This window comes from Eumetopias jubatus, unplaced genomic scaffold (genome assembly GCF_037043125.1).
Source record: "Eumetopias jubatus isolate StellerSeaLion01/CBP00866 unplaced genomic scaffold, mEumJub1_p1.0 scaffold_8, whole genome shotgun sequence".
In the NCBI taxonomy this organism is placed as follows: domain Eukaryota; kingdom Metazoa; phylum Chordata; class Mammalia; order Carnivora; family Otariidae; genus Eumetopias; species Eumetopias jubatus.
Window position 1 is genome coordinate 21577033 of NW_028274814.1, and position 21971 is coordinate 21599003.

The 21971-nt window shown below is 38.0% G+C and overlaps 1 protein-coding gene across 1 annotated transcript in view; it reads left to right on the forward strand.

The window, feature by feature from the left end:
• The first annotated feature begins 421 nt into the window (after window positions 1-421).
• Window positions 422-21971, forward strand: part of FAM107B (family with sequence similarity 107 member B) — a 228836-nt gene continuing 207286 nt past the window's right edge. The window contains exon 1 of the mRNA XM_028114149.2: window positions 422-835. Coding sequence (XP_027969950.1) covers window positions 422-835 — 414 coding nt within the window. The remainder of the gene's footprint in view (window positions 836-21971) is intronic.

Sequence of the window (21971 nt, forward strand, 5' to 3'; positions counted from 1 at the left end):
TACACAGGCTGATGCTATTATGGCGGATGCTATCAGGCTACATTATCTTTATGCCTTCAAGGTAACCTGAAGCAACTGTCTTTGGACTTGGCACTACCTTACACTGAAGCGTCTGCCCTGCCTGGGGACTGTAACACAAGCCAACACATGCCTCACAGACAGCTTTCTTTAGACACTGACAGCATCAAGGAAGGAAGAGCGTGAAATCATCCCGGGACAGACGCTTCCCAAAGGGGAGTTGGCTGCTAAGTGTCTCCAAGGGAGGGTAGCATTGCTATCTCCTAATCTTCTATTTAGGGGTAACCACTAGAAAGTCCTTCTCTTTAGGCAAGGAAATAGTTACTATAAGGAAACTGGAGGTGATCTGAACCCCTGGGAACGTTTCCCCCGCTTTGAACTTTGCAATGTTTCACTGCAGGTCATGTCCACATGGAAAGCAAGGCTCACCAAAAGACTGAAATCTCCATCTAGAAGGATGCATCCTTTTCCATGCTCAGCTCTGCTTGCTTGTTTTGGGAATACAAGGGAGAATGCGCCCTTTGATCAGCCCAGCGCAGCTGATACTCATTCCACCATCTATGTTCAGCCCATGGCCAAAGCAGGGAGGCACTCAAGTCACTCGAAAGGGGAAGAAGGAACTTCAGAGAAAAGGCGAGATTCTGACAACCGCTTAGAGAAAAATGGCAGTGCAAATCTGAATTCAAGTAACCACACTGCCAACCAGCCTGCTGAGACCCCTGAGGATTCATCTGGGTCACTAGAAGGTAAATCGGACTGTGAAGCAATTACTTTCCAGACTTCTATCCCCAGACCATCAATTATTGAAATGCCAATGGTGAGTTTTCCCAGTGCCGTTATGGAAGGATTGGTGTTGGAGGAGAGTTCTGATCATTTGGTGGATGCCTTCAGGAAACAAAGTTGTTTACTATTTTTAGTGAATAAGACATTGAGGGGAACTCTTACTAGTGAGAGGAAGTGTGTAAAGCCTTTTAAATTCTTATAAGCTTCTCAGAGGATATAGAGGGAGGCAATGAGAATAAGCACTCGGGCCTTAGCAATGGCCAAAACTGGCCTTTCATTAACTGCCCATGGTTCTCTGGAGCCAACAGTGTCTGAATAAAAGACTAAGGGTAAGGTAGTCTGGGAAAGTTTTTTCTTTTTTTAAACTGGTACATGAATTTATTTATATGAAAATCCACAATATAAAAGATTTGATTATAGAATTAAGAAACTGCCCCTACTTAAAATGAATCATGTGGTATCAAAGCAGTTTGGGAAAATTTGGAAATGATGATCATTGTATGCATAGCAGTAAAGAAAGGAACTGACCTGTAAAACTATTCATAATATGGGTGTTCCTGTGACCGTTTCTCAACTTAGATGCAGGAGAGGGAAGTTATTTCAAAAAAAATCTTGCTGCTCTCCAAAGGCATCATCTTGAGTTATTTATTTAATCTGTCTTCTTGTTGGAAGCATTACTGAATTTTAATTGTTAACTATTCTGATTAGATTGGGCTACACAGTCATGTCAAAGTTCTTTGTAATCTCAAGAGGCAGGGTGTCTTGAAGGTGTTTTCCAGAGATACCTCTAGAGCATTTTTCAGTCATATTCCTGGCCAAGTAGCTTAGGACCAGACTTAAAAAACTGAGAAGTCTTTGGGGATCCATTACTAAGATACTCTGATTTTCAAAAATCACTGTTTTCCATCTAGTTTAACAAATCATATTTTGTCTGACTTCAGGAGGCCTTATTAACATTGGAAACTATTAAACAGTGAAGATAGGGATTACACATGTTTTTAAAAATAATTTCATTTGATATTCTACAGGCTTATCTTAAATTACTGCATCTTAGCTCTGTTGTCTACATCTTTCTATTCTGAGATTGGATAAAGGATTTCACTAAGCCCTCTGTTACAGCAAGAACTGTAATGGTTTGTTTTTTTCCCCTTAGCATCACTAAATCAAAACCCAATCAAACAAACAAAAGCAAAAACATGTATTGTTCAATTTTCAGTTTAAATCCATATCCAGATTAAGATATTTTTAGTAGTACTGTAGTTAGCTGAGTGGACATCATGGCCAAGTTTTTATTTGTTGCATGTTAAAGGAACCAATGATGTATTGGTTTTATGAGCTGGAAGATTCTGTTGGGTAGAGATTCCAACCACCTAGGACCCACCCTATACCCTATATTGCTAAATACAGCAGCAAATACAAAGCGTTGATTTGACTTTATCTTCCTGTTTTAGTGGCATATATGACACAAAGGCTCAAAGTAAATATGTGTATTCAAATATAACCAGTTAAACACAGTGGGTAACATCCATATTTATTGTCCACTTGTATGAGCAAAGTCATGGATAGACTACAGTGGTGAGGCCTTATGATGGAATCGACCCCAATGCAAGATTAAATATAAGTGTCCCAAAGAAGACACACATAAGCCAGTTCAAAGGAGGTTGGAAAGGTACACTATAGTGGAGGTGGAATTTGAGATTGGTTTAGAAGGAGGGTTAGGATTTTAAAAGGCAGAGATAAAGGGGAGGACATTGCAATAAAAGAAAATTGTATGAACAAAACCGTGGATGTGAGGGAATGTAGCACAGGGATAGGTACATCAGATTGGCTAAGTTGGATAGATACCTGTGAAGGTAGATGGAAGCCAAAAGTGGGATGTCTTGAACGCTGTCATCAGAAGTGGACTTAGTAGGCAGTGGGGAATCTGAGAATTTTGAGCAGAGAAAGGTCATGCTTAGGATTTCATAAACAGGGAAAGCTATGTAGGATGGATTAGAGTTGAGAAGACGGAGATGGGGTCATTGTAAAGATCCCGGCCTGCGGATAACATGAAAGGAACAGCAGGAAGGTGAGGTGGAAGGGCCAAAGAAGAATGGACCCCAAGCAGTAGCAAATGCAGTAGTTGTATGGCTCCCAGACTGGGTGGGGAGAGAAGAGAGACCAAACTGGGAGTGACGAAATGAAAACACTGCGACACTAAGGCCAGGCTGCGTGGGAGAAGTGTGTCCTGCGGGGCTGGTAAATGGGCATCTATTGTAGTTCAAATGTAAGGAGCTAATATTTACAGAGCACCTGCCGTATGCCAGCCATTCTTCTAAGTGCTTTATAGGGAGCATCCCATGGACCCTCGTTACAGTGAGGAGCATATTCTTATTATTCTCTGACACTTGAGAAGGTAAGACACTTGCCTAAGGTCACAGGGGGAGGAAGTGGTAGAGCCAGGATTGAAACTCACCTCCTTATTGCTTGTGTGGTGTTTAGGGATTTACAATCAAATATTCACACATGATCTCACTTGATATGCAACCAAATTAAAATTTTGTGTGTGTATGTATTTATATGTAAATGTATCTGTGTATATAATCATAATTTGCTTATTAATTTGCTTAACCTTTTAAAAATCTTAGATTCATGATATATAACACTATGGAAAGGGACACTTTCCACTTTGCATCCTGTTGATGACAACACTTTGTTAATGACATGGTGGGATTGTTTTGAGATCTGATTAAAAGTGCCATGGGACTGCCCAAATTTTTCATTACCTAGTAATTTTTGTAGTGACATGTTTCCCCTCAGCAGATGATGAATGAGCCTCTTTTATTATAATCTTGCCTGGAGGCAACAGTATTTCCCCTTTAATTCACTGATCCTCATCATTTAAACTGCCTTTGTGGAGACAACAAATAATACTCTTTTTTAGAGCTCAGCTTCAGAATATAACAATAGCTAAGAAATGGGGACAAGTCCTTCTACCTATTTTTAGTTACCTGGTGTTCAGACAAGAGGGTGATTCTTTAAAATCTGAAACAACATCTGGTCTGAGAGGAAAAGCTCAAGATAGGCCAAGTAAACTAATTAAAAAAGGGTATTGCTTGTATAAATGTATATGCATATATCTGTATTTATGAACTGATGCCAATTAGTCTTCCACCTTTTTGCGGCCATCTTTTCCCTGTTCCAGGCCTGAAATCAAGGTGATAATAACCCTAACATTGGAATGTCTTAAAACTTCTGGTCTTACCCAGGCGCCCCATTCCTGGTATTTTTAACTAAAATTTAGTTTTATAATAAGGAAATATCTTCTCCCATTCTGTCGGTTGTCTTTTGGTTTTGTTGACCGTTTCTTTTGCCGTGCAAAAGCTTTTTATCTTGATGAAGTCCCAATAGTTCATTTTTGCCCTTGCCTCCCTCGCCTTTGGTGATGTGTCTAGGAAGAAGTTGCTGCGGCTAAGGTCGAAGAGGTTGCTGCCTGTGTTCTCCTTTAAGATTTTGATGGACTCCTGTCTCACATTTAGGTCTTTCAACCATTTGGAGTCTATTTTTATGTGTGGTGTAAGGAGATGGTCCAGTTTCATTCTTCTGCATGTGGCTGTCCAGTTTTCCCAACACCATTTGTTGAAGAGACTGTCCTTTTTCCACTGGACATTCTTTCCTGCTTTGTCGAAGATTAGTTGACCATGGAGTTGAGGGTCCATTTCTGGGCTCTCTATTCTATTCCATTGATCTACGTGTCTGTTTTTGTGCCAGTACCATACTGTCTTGATGATGACAGCTTTGTAATAGAGCTGGAAGTCTGGTGTCCCCAGCTTTGCTTTGCTTTTGCAACATTCCTCTGGCTATTCAGGGTCTTTTCTGGTTCCATACACATTTTAGGATTATTTGTTCCATTTCTTTGAAAAAAGTAGATGGTATTTTGATAGGGATTGCATTGAATGTGTAGATTGCTCTAGGTAGCATTGACATCTTCACAATATTTGTTCTTCAGATCCGTGAGCATGGAACGTTTTTCCATTTCTTTGTGTCTTCCTCAATTTCTTTCATGAGTATTTTATACTTTCTGAGTACAGATTCTTTGCCTCTTTGGTTAGATTTATTCCTAGGTATCTTATGGTTTTGGGTGCCATTGTAAATGGGATCGACTCCTTAATTTCTCTTTCTTCTGTCTTGTTGTTGGTGTATAGGAATACTACTGATTTCTGTGCATTGATTTTATATCCTGCCACTTTACTGAATTCCTGTATGAGTTCTAGCAGTTTTGGAGTGGAGTCTTTTGGGTTTTCCACATAAAGTATCATATCATCTGCAAAGAGTGAGAATTTGGCTTCTTCTTTGCTGATTCGGATGCCTTTTATTTCTTTTTGTTGTCTGATTGCTGTGGCTAGGACTTCTAATACTATGTTGAATAGCAGTGGTGATAGTGGACATCCCTGCCATGTTCCTGACCTTAGGGGGAAAGCTCTCAGTTTTTCCCCATTGAGAATGATATTCACTGTGGGTTTTTCATAGATGGCTTTTATGATATTGAGGTATGTACCCTCTATCCCTATACTCTGAAGAGTTTTGATCAAGAAAGGATGCTGTTCTTTGTCAAATGCTTTTTCTGCAGCTATTGAGAGGATCATATGGTTCTTGTTCTTCCTTTTATTAATGTATTGTATCACATTGCTTGATTTGTGGATGTTGAACCAAACTTGCAGCCCAGGAATGAATCCCACTTGGTCATGGTGAATAATCCTTTTAATGTACTGTTGTGTCCTATTGGCTAGTATTTTGGTGAGAAGTTTTGCATCCATGTTCATTAGGGATATTGGTCTCTAATTCTCTTTTTGATGGGGTCTTTGTCTGGTTTGGGGATCAAGGTAATGGTGGCCTCATAAAACGAGTTTGGAAGTTTTCCTTCCATTTCTATTTTTTGGAACAGTTTCAGGAGAATAGGTATTAATTATTCTTCAAATGTTTGGTAGAAGTCCCCTGGGAAGCCATCTGGCCCTAGGCTTTTGTTTGTTGGGAGGTTTTTGATGACTGCTTCAAATTTCCTTAGTGGTTATAGGTCTGTTCAGGTTTTCTATTTCTTCCTGGTTCAGTTTGGTAGTTGATCCATCTCTAGCAATGCATCCATTTCTTCCAGGTTATCTAATTTGCTGGCATAGAGTTTCTCATAATATGTTCTTATAATTGTTTGTATTTCTTTGGCATTGCTTGTGATCTCTCCTCTTTCATTCATGATTTTATTTATTTGGGTCCTTTCTCTTTTCTTTTTGATTAGTTTGGCCAGGGGTTTATCAATCTTGTTAATTCTTTCAAAGAACCAGCTCCTAGTCTCGTTGATCTGTTCCACTGTTCTTTTGGTTTCTATTTCATTGATTTCTGCTCTGGCTTTATTATTTCTCTTCTTCTGCTGGGTTTAGGCTTTATTTGCTGTTCTTTCTCCAGCTCCTTTAGGTGTAGGGTTAGGTTGTGTATTTGAGACCTTTCTTGTTTCTTGAGAAAGGCTTGTATTGCTATATATATATACTTTCCTCTTAGGACTGACTTTGCTGCATCCCAAAGATTTTGAACAGTTGTGTTTTCATTTTCATTGGTTTCCATGAATTTTTTAAATTCTTCTTTAATTTCCTGGTTGACCCATTCATTCTTTAGTAGGATGCTCTTTAGCCTCCATGTATTTGAGTTCTTTCCGACTTTCCTCTTGTGATTGAGTTCTAGTTTCAAAGCATTGTGGTCCAAAAATATGCAGGAGATGATCCCAATCTTTTGGTCCGGTTGAGATCTGTTTTGTGACCTAGGATGTGATCTATTCTGGAGAATGTTCCATGGGCACTAGAGAAGAATGTGTATTCTGTTGCTTTGGGATGGAATGTTCTGAATATATCTGTGAAGTCCATGTGGTCCAGTGTGTCATTTAAAGTCTTTATTTCCTTGTTGATCTTTTGCTTAGATGATCTGTGCATTTCAGTCAGGGGGGTGTTAATGTCCCCTACTATTATTGTATTGTTGTCGATGTGTTTCTTTGCTTTTGTTATTAATTGGCTTATATAATTGGCTGCTCCCATGTTAGGGGCATAGATATTTACAATTGTTAGATCGTCTTGTTGGATAGACCCTTTAAGTATGATACCAGATAAAGGGCTAATATCCAAAATCTATAAAGAACTTATCAAACTCAACACCCAAAGAACAAATAGTCTAATCAAAAAATGGGCAGAAGACATGAACAGACGTTTTTCCAAAGAAGACATCCAAATGGCCAACAGACACATGAAAAAGTGCTCAGCATCGCTCGGCATCAGGGAAATCCAAAGAAAACCTCAATGAGATACCACCTCACACCAGTCAGAATGGCTAAAATTAACAAGTCAGGAAACGACAGATGTTGACGAGGATGCGGAGAAAGGGGAACCCTCCTACACTTTTGGTGGGAATGCAAACTGGTGCAGTCACTCTGGAAAACAGTATGGAGGTTCTTCAAAAAGTTGAAAATAGAGCTACCATATGACCCAGCAATTGCACTACTGGATATTTACCCCAAAGATACAAAGGTAGGGATCCAAAGGGGTCCGTGCCCCCTGATGTTTATAGCAGCAATGTCCACAATAGCCAAACTATGGAAAGAGCCAAGATGAAAGAGCCAAGATGTCCATCAACAGATGAATAGATAAAGAAGATGTGGTATATATATATATATATATATACACATACATACATACATACATACATACATACATACATACATACACCATGGAATATTATGCAGCCATCAAAAGGAATGAAATCTTGCCATTTGCAATGACATGGATGGAACTGGAGGGTATTATGCTGAGCGAAATAAATCAATCAGAGAAAGATATGTATCATATTATCTCACTGATAAGAGGAATTCTTAATCTCAGGAAACAAAGTGAGTGTTGCTGGAGTGGTGGGGGTGGGAGGGATGGGGTGGCTCGGTGAAAGACATTGGGGAGGGTATGTGCTTTGGTGAGTGCTCTGAATTGTGTAGGACTGTTGAATCACAGACTTGTGCCTCTGAAACAAATAATACATTATATGTTAAAAAAAAAAAGAGGAAGATAGTAGGAAGGGAAAAATGAAGGGGGGAATCGGAGGGGTGATGAACCATGACAGACTATGGACTCTGAAAAACAAACTGAGGGGAGGGGGGTGGGGGGATGGGTTAGCCTGGTATTGGGTATTAAAGAGGGCACATATTGAATGGAGCACTGGGTGTTATATGCAAACAATGAATCATGGAACACTACATCAAAAACTAATGATGTAATGTATGGTGATTAACATAATTAAATAAAATAAAAAAAGACAGAATGATGGAGTTTTTAAATGTATATATATATTATTACCAATTCAATGAAGAACCAATATAATGAGACTAAAATTTTTCAGCTCATTGTAGTAAAATTGACAAAATTATATTAAAAAAATAATAATAATAAAAGTTTTATAATAAGGAAGGGAAAACAGGGCCTATCTTGGAGTTGACAACTGCATTGCTTTTTATAACAGGCTGGTTTTTGCTACTTGACAGAGAAGAGGTAACCAAGACTTCCCTAGAGCCTAGGCTTAAGCTGTCACTGATTTTTTTGTGTCTGAGTCGTGATAATACCATCTAGAAATAAAATTTTGTCACATTTCTTTGGTTTAGTTGTTTGTTTTTATGCCAGTAACACACTGGTTTTTTTTTATTATTTTATTTTATTTTATTATGTTAGTCACCATGCTATACTGTTTTGATTACTGTAGATTTGTAGTAAGTTTTGAAACCAGTAAGCATGAAACCTCCAACTTTGTTCTTCTTTTTCAAGATTGTTTTGGCTATTTGGGATCACTTGAGATTTCATATGAATTTCAGGATGGATTTTTTTCTGTTTCTGCAAAAAGACATCATTTGGATTTTGATAGGGATTTCAGTGAATCTTTAGATTGCTTTGGGTAGTATTCACAAGACATAGTTCCTTGATACCCACACTTAAAAGAGCCTGATGTATAAATCAGAATGACTGTTAGTTGTCAGCCTTGAGGACTGTCAGGGTAGGGCTTACTAAGCCATGTATTTTCTACACAGGAAAATTATCCAAAAAGAGAAATGATAACCGGAAATCTGTTGGAGAGTACAGATTCCTGGCGGGGGGGACATTTTGTTATTATAGTAAAATATACATTACATAAAATTTACAACTTTATACCATCCATCTCCAGAACTCTTTTCATCTTCTGGAACTCAGACTCTATATTCATAAAACACTAATTCCCCATTCACCGTTCACCCTTCTCCTTATCCCCTGGCAACCACCACTCTACTTTCTGTCTCTATAAGTTTAATTATTCTCAGTACCTTGTGTAAGTGGAATTACACTTTTGTGTCCAGCTTATTTCACTTAGCATAGTGTCCTCAAGGTTCATCCATGTGGAAATATGTGTCAGCATATCCTTCCTTGTTAAAGCTGAATAATATTCCCTCATATGTACATGCCACATTTTGTTTACACATTCATCTGTCAATGGACGTTTATGTCATTTCTACCTTTTGGCAACTGAGAATAATGCTGTTATGTACATGGGTTTACAAATATCTCTTCAAGATCCTGTTTTCAATTCTTTTGAATATATACCCAGAAGTGGAATTGCTTTATCATATGGTAATTCTATCTTTAATTTTTCAAGGAACTGACATACTGTTTTCTACAGTGGTTGTACCAAATAGTCCCACCAGCAACGCACAAAGGCTCTGATTTCTCCACATTCATGCCAACATTTGTTTCTAAAGTGTTCGTTCGTTTTGTTAATAATCATAATGGGAATGAAGCGGTATCTCATTGTGGTTTTGATTTTCATTTCCCTAATGATTAATGATATTGAGCAGCTTTTCATGTGCTTATTGGGTATTTGTGATCTTTGGAGAACTGCCTATTCAGGGCTTTGCCTATTTTTTAAATTGAGTTATTTTTTGTTGTTTGAATTAGTGTCCTTTGATGTACAAAAATTTTAATTTTGACAAAACCCATTTATCTATTTTTTTCTTTTGTTGTGAAGCCTGTGCTTTTGGTGTCACATTCAAGAAATCATTGCCAAATCTAATACCATCAAGCTTTTTCTCTATGTATTCCTCTAAGAGTTTTATAGTTTTAGCTCTTATGTTTAGATCTTTGATCCATTCTGAGTTAATTTTTGTATATGGTGCAAAGAAAGGGTCCAAAAGCATTCTTTTGCATGTGGCTATCCAATTTTCCCAACACTATTTGTTGAAAAGACTGTCCTTTCAGAGGGGGAGACAAACCGTGAGAGACTATGGACTCTGAGAAACAAACTGAGGGTTCTAGAGGGGAGGGGATGGGGATGGGTTAGCCTGGTGATGGGTATTAAAGAGGGCATGTACTGAATGGAGCACTGGGTGTTCTATGCAAACAATGAATCATGGAACACTACATCAAAAACTAATGATGTAATGTGTGGTGATTAACATAATTAAAAAAGAAAGAAAGAAAAGACTGTCTTTTCCCCATTGAATGGTCTTGGCATTCTTGTGAGAAATCATTTCACCATATATGTGAGGGTTTATTTCTGGGTTCTCTATTACATTTCATTTGTTTACTTGTTTTTGTTTTTATGCCAGTAACACACTGTTTTTTATTTTATTTATTTTATTTTATTTATTTTATTTTATTTTATTATGTTAGTCACCAGGCTATACTGTTTTGATTACTGTAGATTTGTAGTAAGTTTTGAAACCAGTAAGCATGAAACCTCCAACTTTGTTCTTCTGTTTCAAGATTGTTTTGGCTATTTGGGATCACTTGAGATTTCATATGAATTTCAGGATGGATTTTTTTCCATTTCTGCCAAGAAAATCATTTGGATTTTGATAGGGATTTCAGTGAATCTTTAGATTGCTTTGGGTAGTATTCACAACAATATTGGGTCTTCTAATTCATAAATACAGTTTATCTTTCCACTTATTTGTGTCTTCTTTAATTACTTTCAACAATGTTTTGTAGTTTTCAGTATAAAAGACCTTTGCCACAGGCTAAGTTTATCTCCAATTTTGATACTATTGTAAATGTAATTGTTTTCTTAATTTCCTTTTCATATTGTTCATTATTGGTGTATAGAAATGCAACTGATTTTTGTCCATGTGTTTTGTGTCCTGAAATTTTGCTGAATTCATTTATTACTTATAATAGTGTGTGTGTGTGCCCATGTGTGTGTATGTGTGTGTGTGTAATCTTTATGGTTTCTACATGTAAGAGTATATTATCTGTGAACAGAGATAATTTTACTTCTTCCTTTTCAATTTGGATACATTTTATTTCTTTTTCTTCTCTAATTGCTTTGGCTGGAACTTCCAATGCTATTCAAAATACTTAGTTGGATAGAAGGGCAAAAGTTAACATCCTTGTCTTGTTCCTGATCTTAGAGGATAAACTTTCAGTCTTTCACCATTGGGTAAGATGCTACCATTGAGTACAGTGTGGGTTTTTTATATATGGCCTTTATTGTGTTGAAGTACTTTCCTTCTATTCCTACTCTGTTGTGTATTTTTATCATGAAAGAATGTTAAATTTGACCAGTGCTTCTTCTGCATCAATTGATATGACCATTTTTTCCTTTATTCTGTTAATTTTGTCTGATAGTGATTGATATTTTGTATATTGAACTATCCTTGCATTCCAGGAATAAATCCCTCTTGGTCATCATGTAATCTTCTTAACATGTTGTGGAATTCTCACTAGGATTTTGTTGAGGAGTTTTGCATCAGTAGTCATCAGGGATATTGGTCTCTAGTTTTCTTTTCATGTCTTTATCTAACTTGGGTATCAGGGTAATGCTGGCCACACAGAATGATTTAGGAAGTGGTCCCTCCTCTTCAATTAGTTTTGGAAGAGTTTGAGAAGGATTGGTATTAATTCTTTACAGGTTTGGTAGAATTCACCAGCGAAGCTATCTGGTCCAAGGCTTTTCTTTGTTGGGAAGTTTCTGGTTACTGATTTAATCTCCTTAGTAGTTATAGGTCTATTCAGATTTTCTATTTCTTCATGATTTATTCTTGGTGAAGAAGAGCTACTTTGATAGCTTCACTGAAGTATGGCATTTATAATTATGATTACCCATTATTGAGCACTATTAATGGACTAGGCATGGTGCTAAGTGCCTTACGTGGATTAGATAATTTGATCCTTGTATCCTTTTACAATGTTAGTTCCTGATAATCCCAATCACTCTTCTGCTCAAAACCTTCCAGTGGCTCCCCCCTTCCCTAATATTAAAAGTCAGGTCTTCACAGGGGCCTGCAGGCCCCTATACAAAATATCCCCAATTACCTCTCAGAACTTATCTCCTATGGTTCATACTGAAGGGGAAACTGGGACTCAGTGGAGGTAAGCCTCTGAATAATTTCCACTCTAAGGGTAATGCTTTCAGCAGACTAGGAAGCTCAATGCAACCAGTCAAAGCATGACTTCCTTGGGCAGTGCAGAACTCACGCTACCAATAACTAAATACCTGCTTATTCTGCTCTCCTTGTCTAGGCTCCATGCCCATCCTTCCTCTTTTATTGGCACAGTCTTTGTTAAGACCTGGGATGATTTAATTAATTGGGTTTCAGCTTCCTTGGTTAGAATCAGATTCCGGCCATGTTTTGTTGGAGCTATATCAAGGCCATGTTAATTGGAATTTGGTGTTGGAGAGACTTCTGAATACTGTTAATAAAAAAGCTCTTGGAGGTATTCGCCCTTATAGGAAACTGATCTCACTCAACAAATTTATTTTTATTTTCAGTGTCTTAAAGTTGTCTTGAACTTGAGCCTTGAGAGTACCATCTGTAGAGGGCAGTGCTACTTAGAAGCATATTGTAAATTTGTGTGTAAACATCTATCACCCCTCATCTCACTCTTAACTCTGCATCCCCCTTATATAAGCATTATGGAGAGCAACTCTGCCAGGCTGAATTTCCATTTTCTGGTACAAACTAATTTTCCTGCATTTCTTTAAAATGAAATCTTTCCTTCCTTTTCTTATGGGCCTAAATAGAACAGAATTTTAGGCTACCTATTAAAAACAAATATCCTATTAAGGAAGATTTCTGCTAGACAGATGATTTGATATAAAAATGTGTTTTTTCTTTTTTGTTTTGTTTTTTTAAAGATTTTGTTTATTTGACAGAAGAGACACAGCGAGAGAGGGAACACAAGCAGGGAGAGTGAGAGGGGGAGAAGCAGGCTTCCCGCGGTTCGGGGAGCCCGATGTGGGGCTTGATCCCAGGACCCTGGGATCATGACCTGAGCTGAAGGCAGATGCTTAATGACTGAGCCACCGAGGCGCCCCTAAAAATGTTTTTTAATAGAAAACAACTTATAAATCCATGGAAATATTAGTTTTCTAGTTCCCTTTCATGCTCCCTACCTCCCAACAAGGGGGATATGAGCTGGTGGGAATCCCACCTCATTCCTTTTAAGCCCTGACAATTTCTTATGCTAGGTTTCTACTTTCAAAAGATGTTAAACATAGTGGCATGAGAGTGCATGATATACCCGGTGTACTTAGGAATTTTCCAATCCAGATATTCAGTTGCATCCCAACTGGAAAAAAAGATAGCTTCCTGGCTTCTCTTACAATGAAATAAAATAAATTATCCTCATAAAACCATTAAAATTTACATTGTACAGCTTTGACTATAGGAGACCATCCATAAAAAACTATAGAGGATGGTAAAAATGCAAAGTTTTCAGAAAATTTAGAGCTGAGGAGCATATATATATTCCAAGCTAAGAAAAAGAAGTTGAGATATAATTTCATGAAATTTTAAAGCATCATTTTCAAGCGAGGTTACTCTGACATTCACAATTCAGATAAGAATGATAAATATTATCTAAGTAGGTGTTGATATGTTGGAGGGAGAGAAGTACAAAAGGAAGAGGTCAGCCCATTTTTGAGCAGCATCTATTTCTAGCTCGTCAGAGAGAATGTGGCAATCTGCCCATGACCTAGTTGATCCTTTGCCCTCATTTTCACAGGTGGTTAATAAAAGCAGGGTTTACTTTGTTCAGTCAGTGGCCTGGAGTGTCTAACCAAAGAACACCAAGAAGATTCCAATTCATTGACTAGACCCATTTTCCCCAAATACCTGCCTCTGTAGAGTTGGAATTTCCATTCTCTTGATTATATAACATGCAGTTGTACGTCAGTTTAAAAAATTCCACTATTCTAATCACTGGGTATGCTGGAAACTAAAATTTCTTATATTCCAGGAGCCATAGGGGCTGGTTGAATGAATATGCTATATTAATCATGGTAAGATAGAGGTGTTTTTTTCCCCCCGGCCAACGACATGTGTTAACCTGATTTGAACTGCCTTTAGTTTAACACTCACAGTTCTTCTTTTCCAAAGAAAACAGAGCTCATTAACACTTTTTCTGATATAAGGTTGACATACTTGGTTTTGTTATTCTGTACCAGGGGAGGTGAGAGTTTGGAAATTTGGGAAATTAGAGGAAGGCAGTCTCCACAAAGAGCACAGGACTGCTATGGGAAGTATTTATGAATTTGTTGTGGGAAGTTGGTTTTGGGGGATCTGGTGTTCAGTTAAACAGAAAATGACAACTCAGGCAACTGTTAAAACCTAAATACATAGGCAAAATTTGGTTGTCCACAGAAAAAGAGAAACTTCCCCTCAAATAGGCCACCTGCAAGAGGAGAATCAGTTTCTGTAACTTAAAACACTGAATCTCAAAAAGATGTGCCATACATTATTTGTTACTAGTGGTAATTAATGTACTGCAATTTGCCAATTGTAAACTGACTTTAAATATTTTGTTTTTTTACATAAAACAATGCATAGTCTTATAAAAATTCAAACGAGATATACATACATTTGTAATTAGAGCTAATTCAAAGTTATCTCTTTTCTAAAAAATCACCCATATATGTTCAAGTAATCTTTACCAAAGGCACCAAGAATACACACTGGGTAAAATGCTCTCAAACAGCATGACATGATACAGAGTAATCATTCATGAGAGGAAGAGTCAATCAATGTGACAGATTTCGTTGTCTCACTTTAAGAAATTGCTACAGGCACCCCACCCTGATCAATCAGCTGCCATCAACTTCGGGGCAAGACCCTCAATCAGCAAAAAGATTATGACATGATGAAAGCTCAGATGATGGTTAGCATTTTTTAGCAATAAGGTATTTTTTTAATTAAAGTATTCACATTGGTTTTGTTAGACATAATGCCATTTGGGCACTTTAAATAGACTACAGTGTAATGTAAATATAACTTTTATTTGCACTAGGAAAAGAAAAAATTTGCTTGACTCATTTTATTGTGATATTTGCTCAATTGCAGTAGTCTGGAACTGAACCTGCAATATCTCTAAGGTATGCCTGTACATAAAACTTTTAAAAAGCTTCTGCATAGCAAAGGAAACAATAAGATTAAGAGGCAACCTACAGACTGGGAGAAAATATTTGCAAACCATATATCTGATAAGGGGCTAATATCCAAAATATATAAGGAACTCAGACAACTCAATAGCAAAAACCAAGTGACCCAATTAAAAGATGGGCAAAGGCCCTGTAAAGACATTTTTAAAAAGAAGATATAAAAATGGCTAATGGGTATATGAAAAAATGTTCAGTATTACTAATCATCAAGAAAATACAAATCAAAACCACAATGACATATCATTTCACATCTGTTAGGATGGTTATTATCAAAAAGCCAGAAGATAAGTGTTGGCAAGGATGTGGAGAAAAGGTAACACTCACAACTTACACATTGTTGATGGGAATGTCAATTGGTACAGCCATTAAGGAAAACAGTATGGTGGTTTCTCAGAAAATTAAAAATAGAACTACCATATAATCCATATAATCTTACTTCTAGGTACATATCCAAAGGAAGTAAAATCACTTTCTTGAAGAGATATTTGCACTCCCATGTTCACTGTGGCCTTAATTACAGTAGACAAGACATGGAAACAATCTAAGTGTCTTTCAGTGGATGAATGGATAAATAAAATGTGATTACACACACACACACACACACACAGTGAATATAATACAATGGAATCCTGTCATTTGTGACAACATAGAGAAACCTGGAGGACATATGTTAAGTGAAATAAGCCAGACACAGAAAACCAAATACTGTATGATCTCACTAATATGTGAAAGCTAAAAAAGTTGCCGTCACAGTAACAGTGGTTGTTGCCAAGGGCTGGGGATGGTGCTAGGAAAAGGGAGATGTTGGTCAAAGGGTGCAAACTTTCAGTTATGAGATGAGTAAGTTCTGGAGACCTAATGTAAGTACGGTGACTACAGTTAGTAACAACATATTGTATACCAGATCTCAAATATTCTTACCACAAAAAAGAGGTAATGATGTGAGACGAAGGATATGTTAATTAACTAGGTAATCATTTCACAATGTATACATATAGCAAAAGATCATGTTTTATACCTGAAAGTTGCACAGTTTTTATTGGTCAATCATTCTTCAATATAGCTGGAAAATGTCCTCACTGATCTGCTTTCTGGTATAATAATTCAAGGGGGAAAGGAAGGAAGGCGGTGTTAGAGCTGGGCAGTTGCTGGACATCAGGAGGTACTGATTGTAAATAGTGGGTGTATGGGATGCTATTTAAGGAAGCGTTTGAATGGGAACATCCATGCATATACCCTGAGCCAGTAAGTCCTCTTCTTACCTGAGAATTGTTTTCCTTTCTGACTGAGCTGGGTGCTTCAGGAGAGACACACATGAAGCAGTGATGGAAGAAAAAAAAACAATTGATTAGACTCTGGTACAGAGTGAGGCAGTGGCTCTTCCAGAAGGCTCTCATTCTCAGGCCCTTTCCTAGGATCAGGAGGTCTGTATCCAGGAAAGATTTTTCTTTTGACTGAGTTTCTGCCAGGACCCATCTGACCTGGATGCATAATACTTGAGTCTCTGCAGGGAGAAGTAACTTGGTGTAGTGGTGTTGCAAGTTATCCTGAGCTATTTTTACCATTCAAAATTGTCTAGTAAACATTGGTATCCTCCAACCTTAAGAGGCAGGTAGGGGCTATATGTGTATCCAATCCACTCACAACTTGCTCCCCAGTGAAACGTTGCAATAAAGAAAGCCTCACATGAATTCTGCCACAGGTACAAATGTTTGTTGGCAAGCAGGCCAAAAAAGGGCATATTCCCTGATCCTATATGCTGAAAGAAGTTCCCCAGCTTCTGTCCTTTGACATAGTGGCCCCTTGCATGACTAAAATAATGTATAGGAATGCAACAATATTCTAATGACAAAACCAACAAACCTTCTATTCAGATGGGATGAAGGTGCACTCTGCTAATGAGAGCCCAGGGCCAAATGGAGTTCAAGATCCAGGATGCTACTATAAAGGAGTTGGAATATGCCAACACTCTTATATTTAATTTTGACAAGGCAAAAATGCTGATCAGTTACATATCTTGAATACCATTCATTTCACAAATGCAAAATGATTTCCAAAATCTCTTATCCTACGTAGTGGATCCTCTTGTTCAGATTTAGCTAACCTCATTTTAAGTACTTGGTGTAGCTGCCTCTGGATACAGACTCCTGATTAGAGTCCTTCAAATACTAACCACCTCGAAGCATCAACTCCAAAAGTTGGTTTGCTCTCAAGAAAGAACAAGGAAAAATGTGCTCAAATTTGGCCTTTGGACATTTGTTGGGTGTGGATGGGATGCTTGGTGCTGCTGTAACCATCTTGTGGGCAGGAGAGGACAAACCTATAAATAAAAGCAAATAATCTAGAGATGGCAGAGCAGGAAGGCAAGAAAGCGTCTGGGTTTTTGAGGATGCCATGGAGCTACTTCAAGTGCAACTAACTATAGGTACTACAGTAAGGGTATACTCAAAGTGTTTATGCTGAGGTTATTTTAAAATAATAACAAACTGTTTGAATAAGGGTGATTGGACCTACCTATCCCTGAGAAATCTCCAGGTGGACTGACAGCCATCTCAAATTCAATGTGTACAAAAATTATCTTTCCCCCTAAACCTACTCTGCATATTGCTTAGGATGCTTATACCCGCAAGAGATGAAAACTCTACTTAAATTTAGACAATATGGAAATGTATTATTTCACTTAAGAACAAGCCCCAAGGTAGGGTGACTTCAGGGTTGATTGATTCAACAGTTCAATGAAGCCATCGAGCATCTAGATTCTTCCACCTCTCTTCTCGGCCATCCATAATATTGGTTTCACCCTACAAGTGATTCCCTTTGTGGTTATAAAATGACTACCAATAGCAGCTGGGCCATGTGCTTCCTCCATTCCCCCATTACCCTCCACACACTTTGGACATTTCCTGCTCATTCTGCTACTGCTCTGTCCCCTCCTCTGTCCCCCTTTTCTGACACCATCCCCCACACCCTGCTCCAGGTTGGTGCCCTGTCCTGGGCTAGCCTGGCACTTGGTGTTTACCTCAATTAAAGCACTTATTAAACTGTGCCATGTTTATGTGTCTGACTCTCCATCAGGCTGTGAAGAACTTGAGGGCAAGGGCTGTATCTTTTTTTCTTTTTATTTATTATGAGTAGCACCTAGAACAGTACTTGGAACATAGAAGATGAGTCAATAAAATCAAAATTAGGAGAGGGTTTATGTTACATGAGTTCTTCATATATCTTTATCACGGGAACATTGTTTAGCATTGCCAATACATTTGTGATCCATTTATCATTTTAGAAATTGGTAGAAATAATTTAAGACTACACCAGGGAGTAGGGTCCAAGATAATGTTTCCCCTTGAAGAATGAGCTGTTTATTACTCAGGTTTGAGACAAAAGACCCAAACAAATTTATTCCGAAGCCAGAGGAAGTTTCCTTTTAACTGTCCTTGTAGTCCAATGTTTGGACCTCTCAGTGAATTTCTCACATGGCAAAGAATTAGCCACTTTATGCTTCTGTTTTCCTACTTACACAATGAGGATAATGAGAGCTTTTATGATTCTAGTAGTAGATTGGAAAGAATGACTATTTATACAGAACTTTAAGCATTATAGGAGAAAATATAGGATATTAATAACAAAAAAAAATGATACCATTAAAATGAGAGAAGAGAACAAAACAAAGGGATACATTCACCTCATTACTCTGTGTGACTTTAATAGCATGTGGAGAAGTATACAGATAATACTGTTCACATTAATAAGACACCAAACTGGGGCACCTGGGTGGCTCAGTCGTTAAGCATCTGCCTTCGGCTCGGGTCATGGTCCCAGGGTCCTGGGATCAAGCCCCGCATCGGGCTCCCTGATCAGCGGGGAGTCTGCTTCTCCCTCTCCCACTCCCCCTGCTTGTGTTCCCCTTGCTGTCTCTCTGTCAAATAAATGAATAAAATGTTAAAAAAAAAAAAGACACCAAACTATACTAAAGACATTGCTAAGAATGGCCTAAATTTTTTTCCCTAGTTCTGGCTTTACAATGCTTTTGGCTAAAAAAAAAAACAAAACACTTTTTTTTTGTGATTTGCAGAGAATCCAATATCTAAAGACATTTTTAGTTAATCTGGTTTAAGTATCAAGCACATTATTTTGTACTTAATGGGTTAATTTCTAAATCTGAAATGAAAGCTCATGATTTATGTGTTACTGTTGATTTAGAGAGTGTTAAGGAGAAAAAAAGTAATTCAATTTAATGAGGAACAAATAATTTCAAATAACATGTTCGGCAGGTTATTTCTTCTGTACTTTCAGTAATCAGTGTGAAATCTAACTTTGAAGCTTTAAAGTCTTCATTCAGTCCCCAGTTCAACAGACCTTAATGAGGGCCTGACACACACTGTGTTAGGTGCTGGGCATGCCATGAAGATCCCAGTGCTAGGCTTGCCTTTAAGTTGCTTGCCATTAGGACAGGAGTCAGGCAAATCCACAGCTGCGGAATGAGGTGATAAATGCCAAAATGGCATTAGTAGTTATTTCTGTGGCTTATTGTTAAAAACATTTATACAATTATACACACTTTCTTTCCCATCTAATGAACTTTCCATATACCTTAATTTGATCATGTATCAATTTCTCATAATCACTGTCATATTTTTCCCATTTTGCTCTCCTCACTCCCCCTTCCACACTGTCCTTTATCATTCTTATTTCCTTTTCTTCTAATAATTATGTTTCGGCATTTCTGCTGTCACAGAGAATCTCTGTCTCTAAGGTCACTCATGCATTCATTCATTCATTTATTCACCTTTGTTGTGCCAGGGACTCCTTCAGTTCTGGGAAAAAAAATAAGTAAGACTTATTTCCTTCTCTCTCTCTCTTTTAAAAGATTTTATTTATTCATTTGAGACAGAGAGATACAGAGAGAGAGCATGAGCAGGGGAGAGGCAGAGGGAGAGAGAGAAGCAGACTCTCTGCTGAGCCGGGAGCCCGACGTGGGGCTCAATCCCAGGACCTGGAGATCATGACCTGAGCCAAATGCAGATACTTAAGCAGCTGAGCTACCCAGGCGCCCCTTATTTCCTTCTCTTGAGGGGCTTGCCATCTGGCTGAAAGAGACAGAAATAACCCCTAAGAGCAGAGGTGCCATTATAGGAATCTGGAGCACTAAGAAGGTAGGCAATGACTCAATGCTACACAAGAGCAGGGTCTCAAAGCTGAGAAAGTGTTCATCAGGTGAAAAAGGCAGAGGCATTTTCAACAGCAGGTGACCAAGAACCTGACTCTGACTGGCTTAAACAAAAGATCATGTCTTAACTCACAGAACTAGAGGTCCACAGGTCAGTTGCCTTCATAGACAGAGTCATGAAAAGACAGTGTACTCTGGTGACACATGCAGGCTCTTAAGCAGACCCTCTCTCAGTGCCACAGCCCACTTAGCACCCTGGGGCATATTACCCTATCTCAAAATAGATGGCTAGATTTTTTTTCAATGAAACTTTTATTAACAAGTTAAGGGAGACTGGAATCCATCAAAATCCTAGAGGAGAACACAGACAGCAACCTCGTTGACCTCAACCGCAGCAACTTCTTGCTAGACACGTCTCCAGAGGCAAGGGAAACAAAAGCAAAAATAAACTATTGGGACTTTATCAGGATAAAAAGCATTTGCACAGCAAAGAAACAATCAACAAAACTAAAAAGCAACCTATGGAACGGGAGAAGATATTTGCAAATGACATATCAGATAAAGGGCTAGTATCCAATATCTGTAAAGAACTTATCAAACTCAACACCCAAAAAACAAAAAATCCAATCAAGAAATGGGCAGAAGACATGAACATTTTTCCAAAGAAGACATATAAATGGTTAACAGACATATGAAAAAATGCTCAACATCATTCAGCATTAGGGAAATATAAATCAAAATCACAATGAAATACCACCTCATACCAGTCAGGATGGTGAAATTAACAACTCAGGAAACAACAGATATTGGCAAGGATGTGGAGAAAGGGGAACCCTCCTACACTGTTGGTGGGAAAGCAAACTGCTACAGTCACTCTGGAAAACAGTATGAAAGTTCCTCAAAAATTAAATACAGAACTACCCTATGACCCAGCAATTGCACTACTAGGTATTTACCTAAAGGACACAAAAATAGCGATTTGAAGGGGCACATGCACCCCAATGTCCACAATAGCTAAAATAAAGAAAGAGCCCAGATGTCCATCAGCAGATGAACGGGTAAAGAAGATATGGTACATATAACATCAAAAAGAATGAAATCTTGACATTTGCAACAATGTGATTGGAACTAGAGGGTATTATGCTAAGTGAAATAAGTCAAAGACAAATACCATATGATTTCACTCATATGTGGAATTTAAGAAACAAAACAGATGAACATAGGGGAAGGGAAGGAAAAATAAGATAAAAACAGGGCAGGAGGCAAACCATAAGAGACGCTTAACTCTAAGAAACTGCAGGTTGCTAGAGTGGCGGTGGGTGGGGGTATTGGGTAGTTGGGTGATGGGTATTAAGGAGGGTACTTGTAATGAGCACTGGGTGTTATATGCAACTGATGAGTCACTAAATTCTACCCCTGAAACTAATAATACACTATACATTAACTAAATTGAATTTAAATAAAAAATTAAAAATTTTTTAAAAAGTTAAGGGAAATGAGACAAATATAGACTGTTGAAATGAATGTTTAGAGAGCATAGATTTTC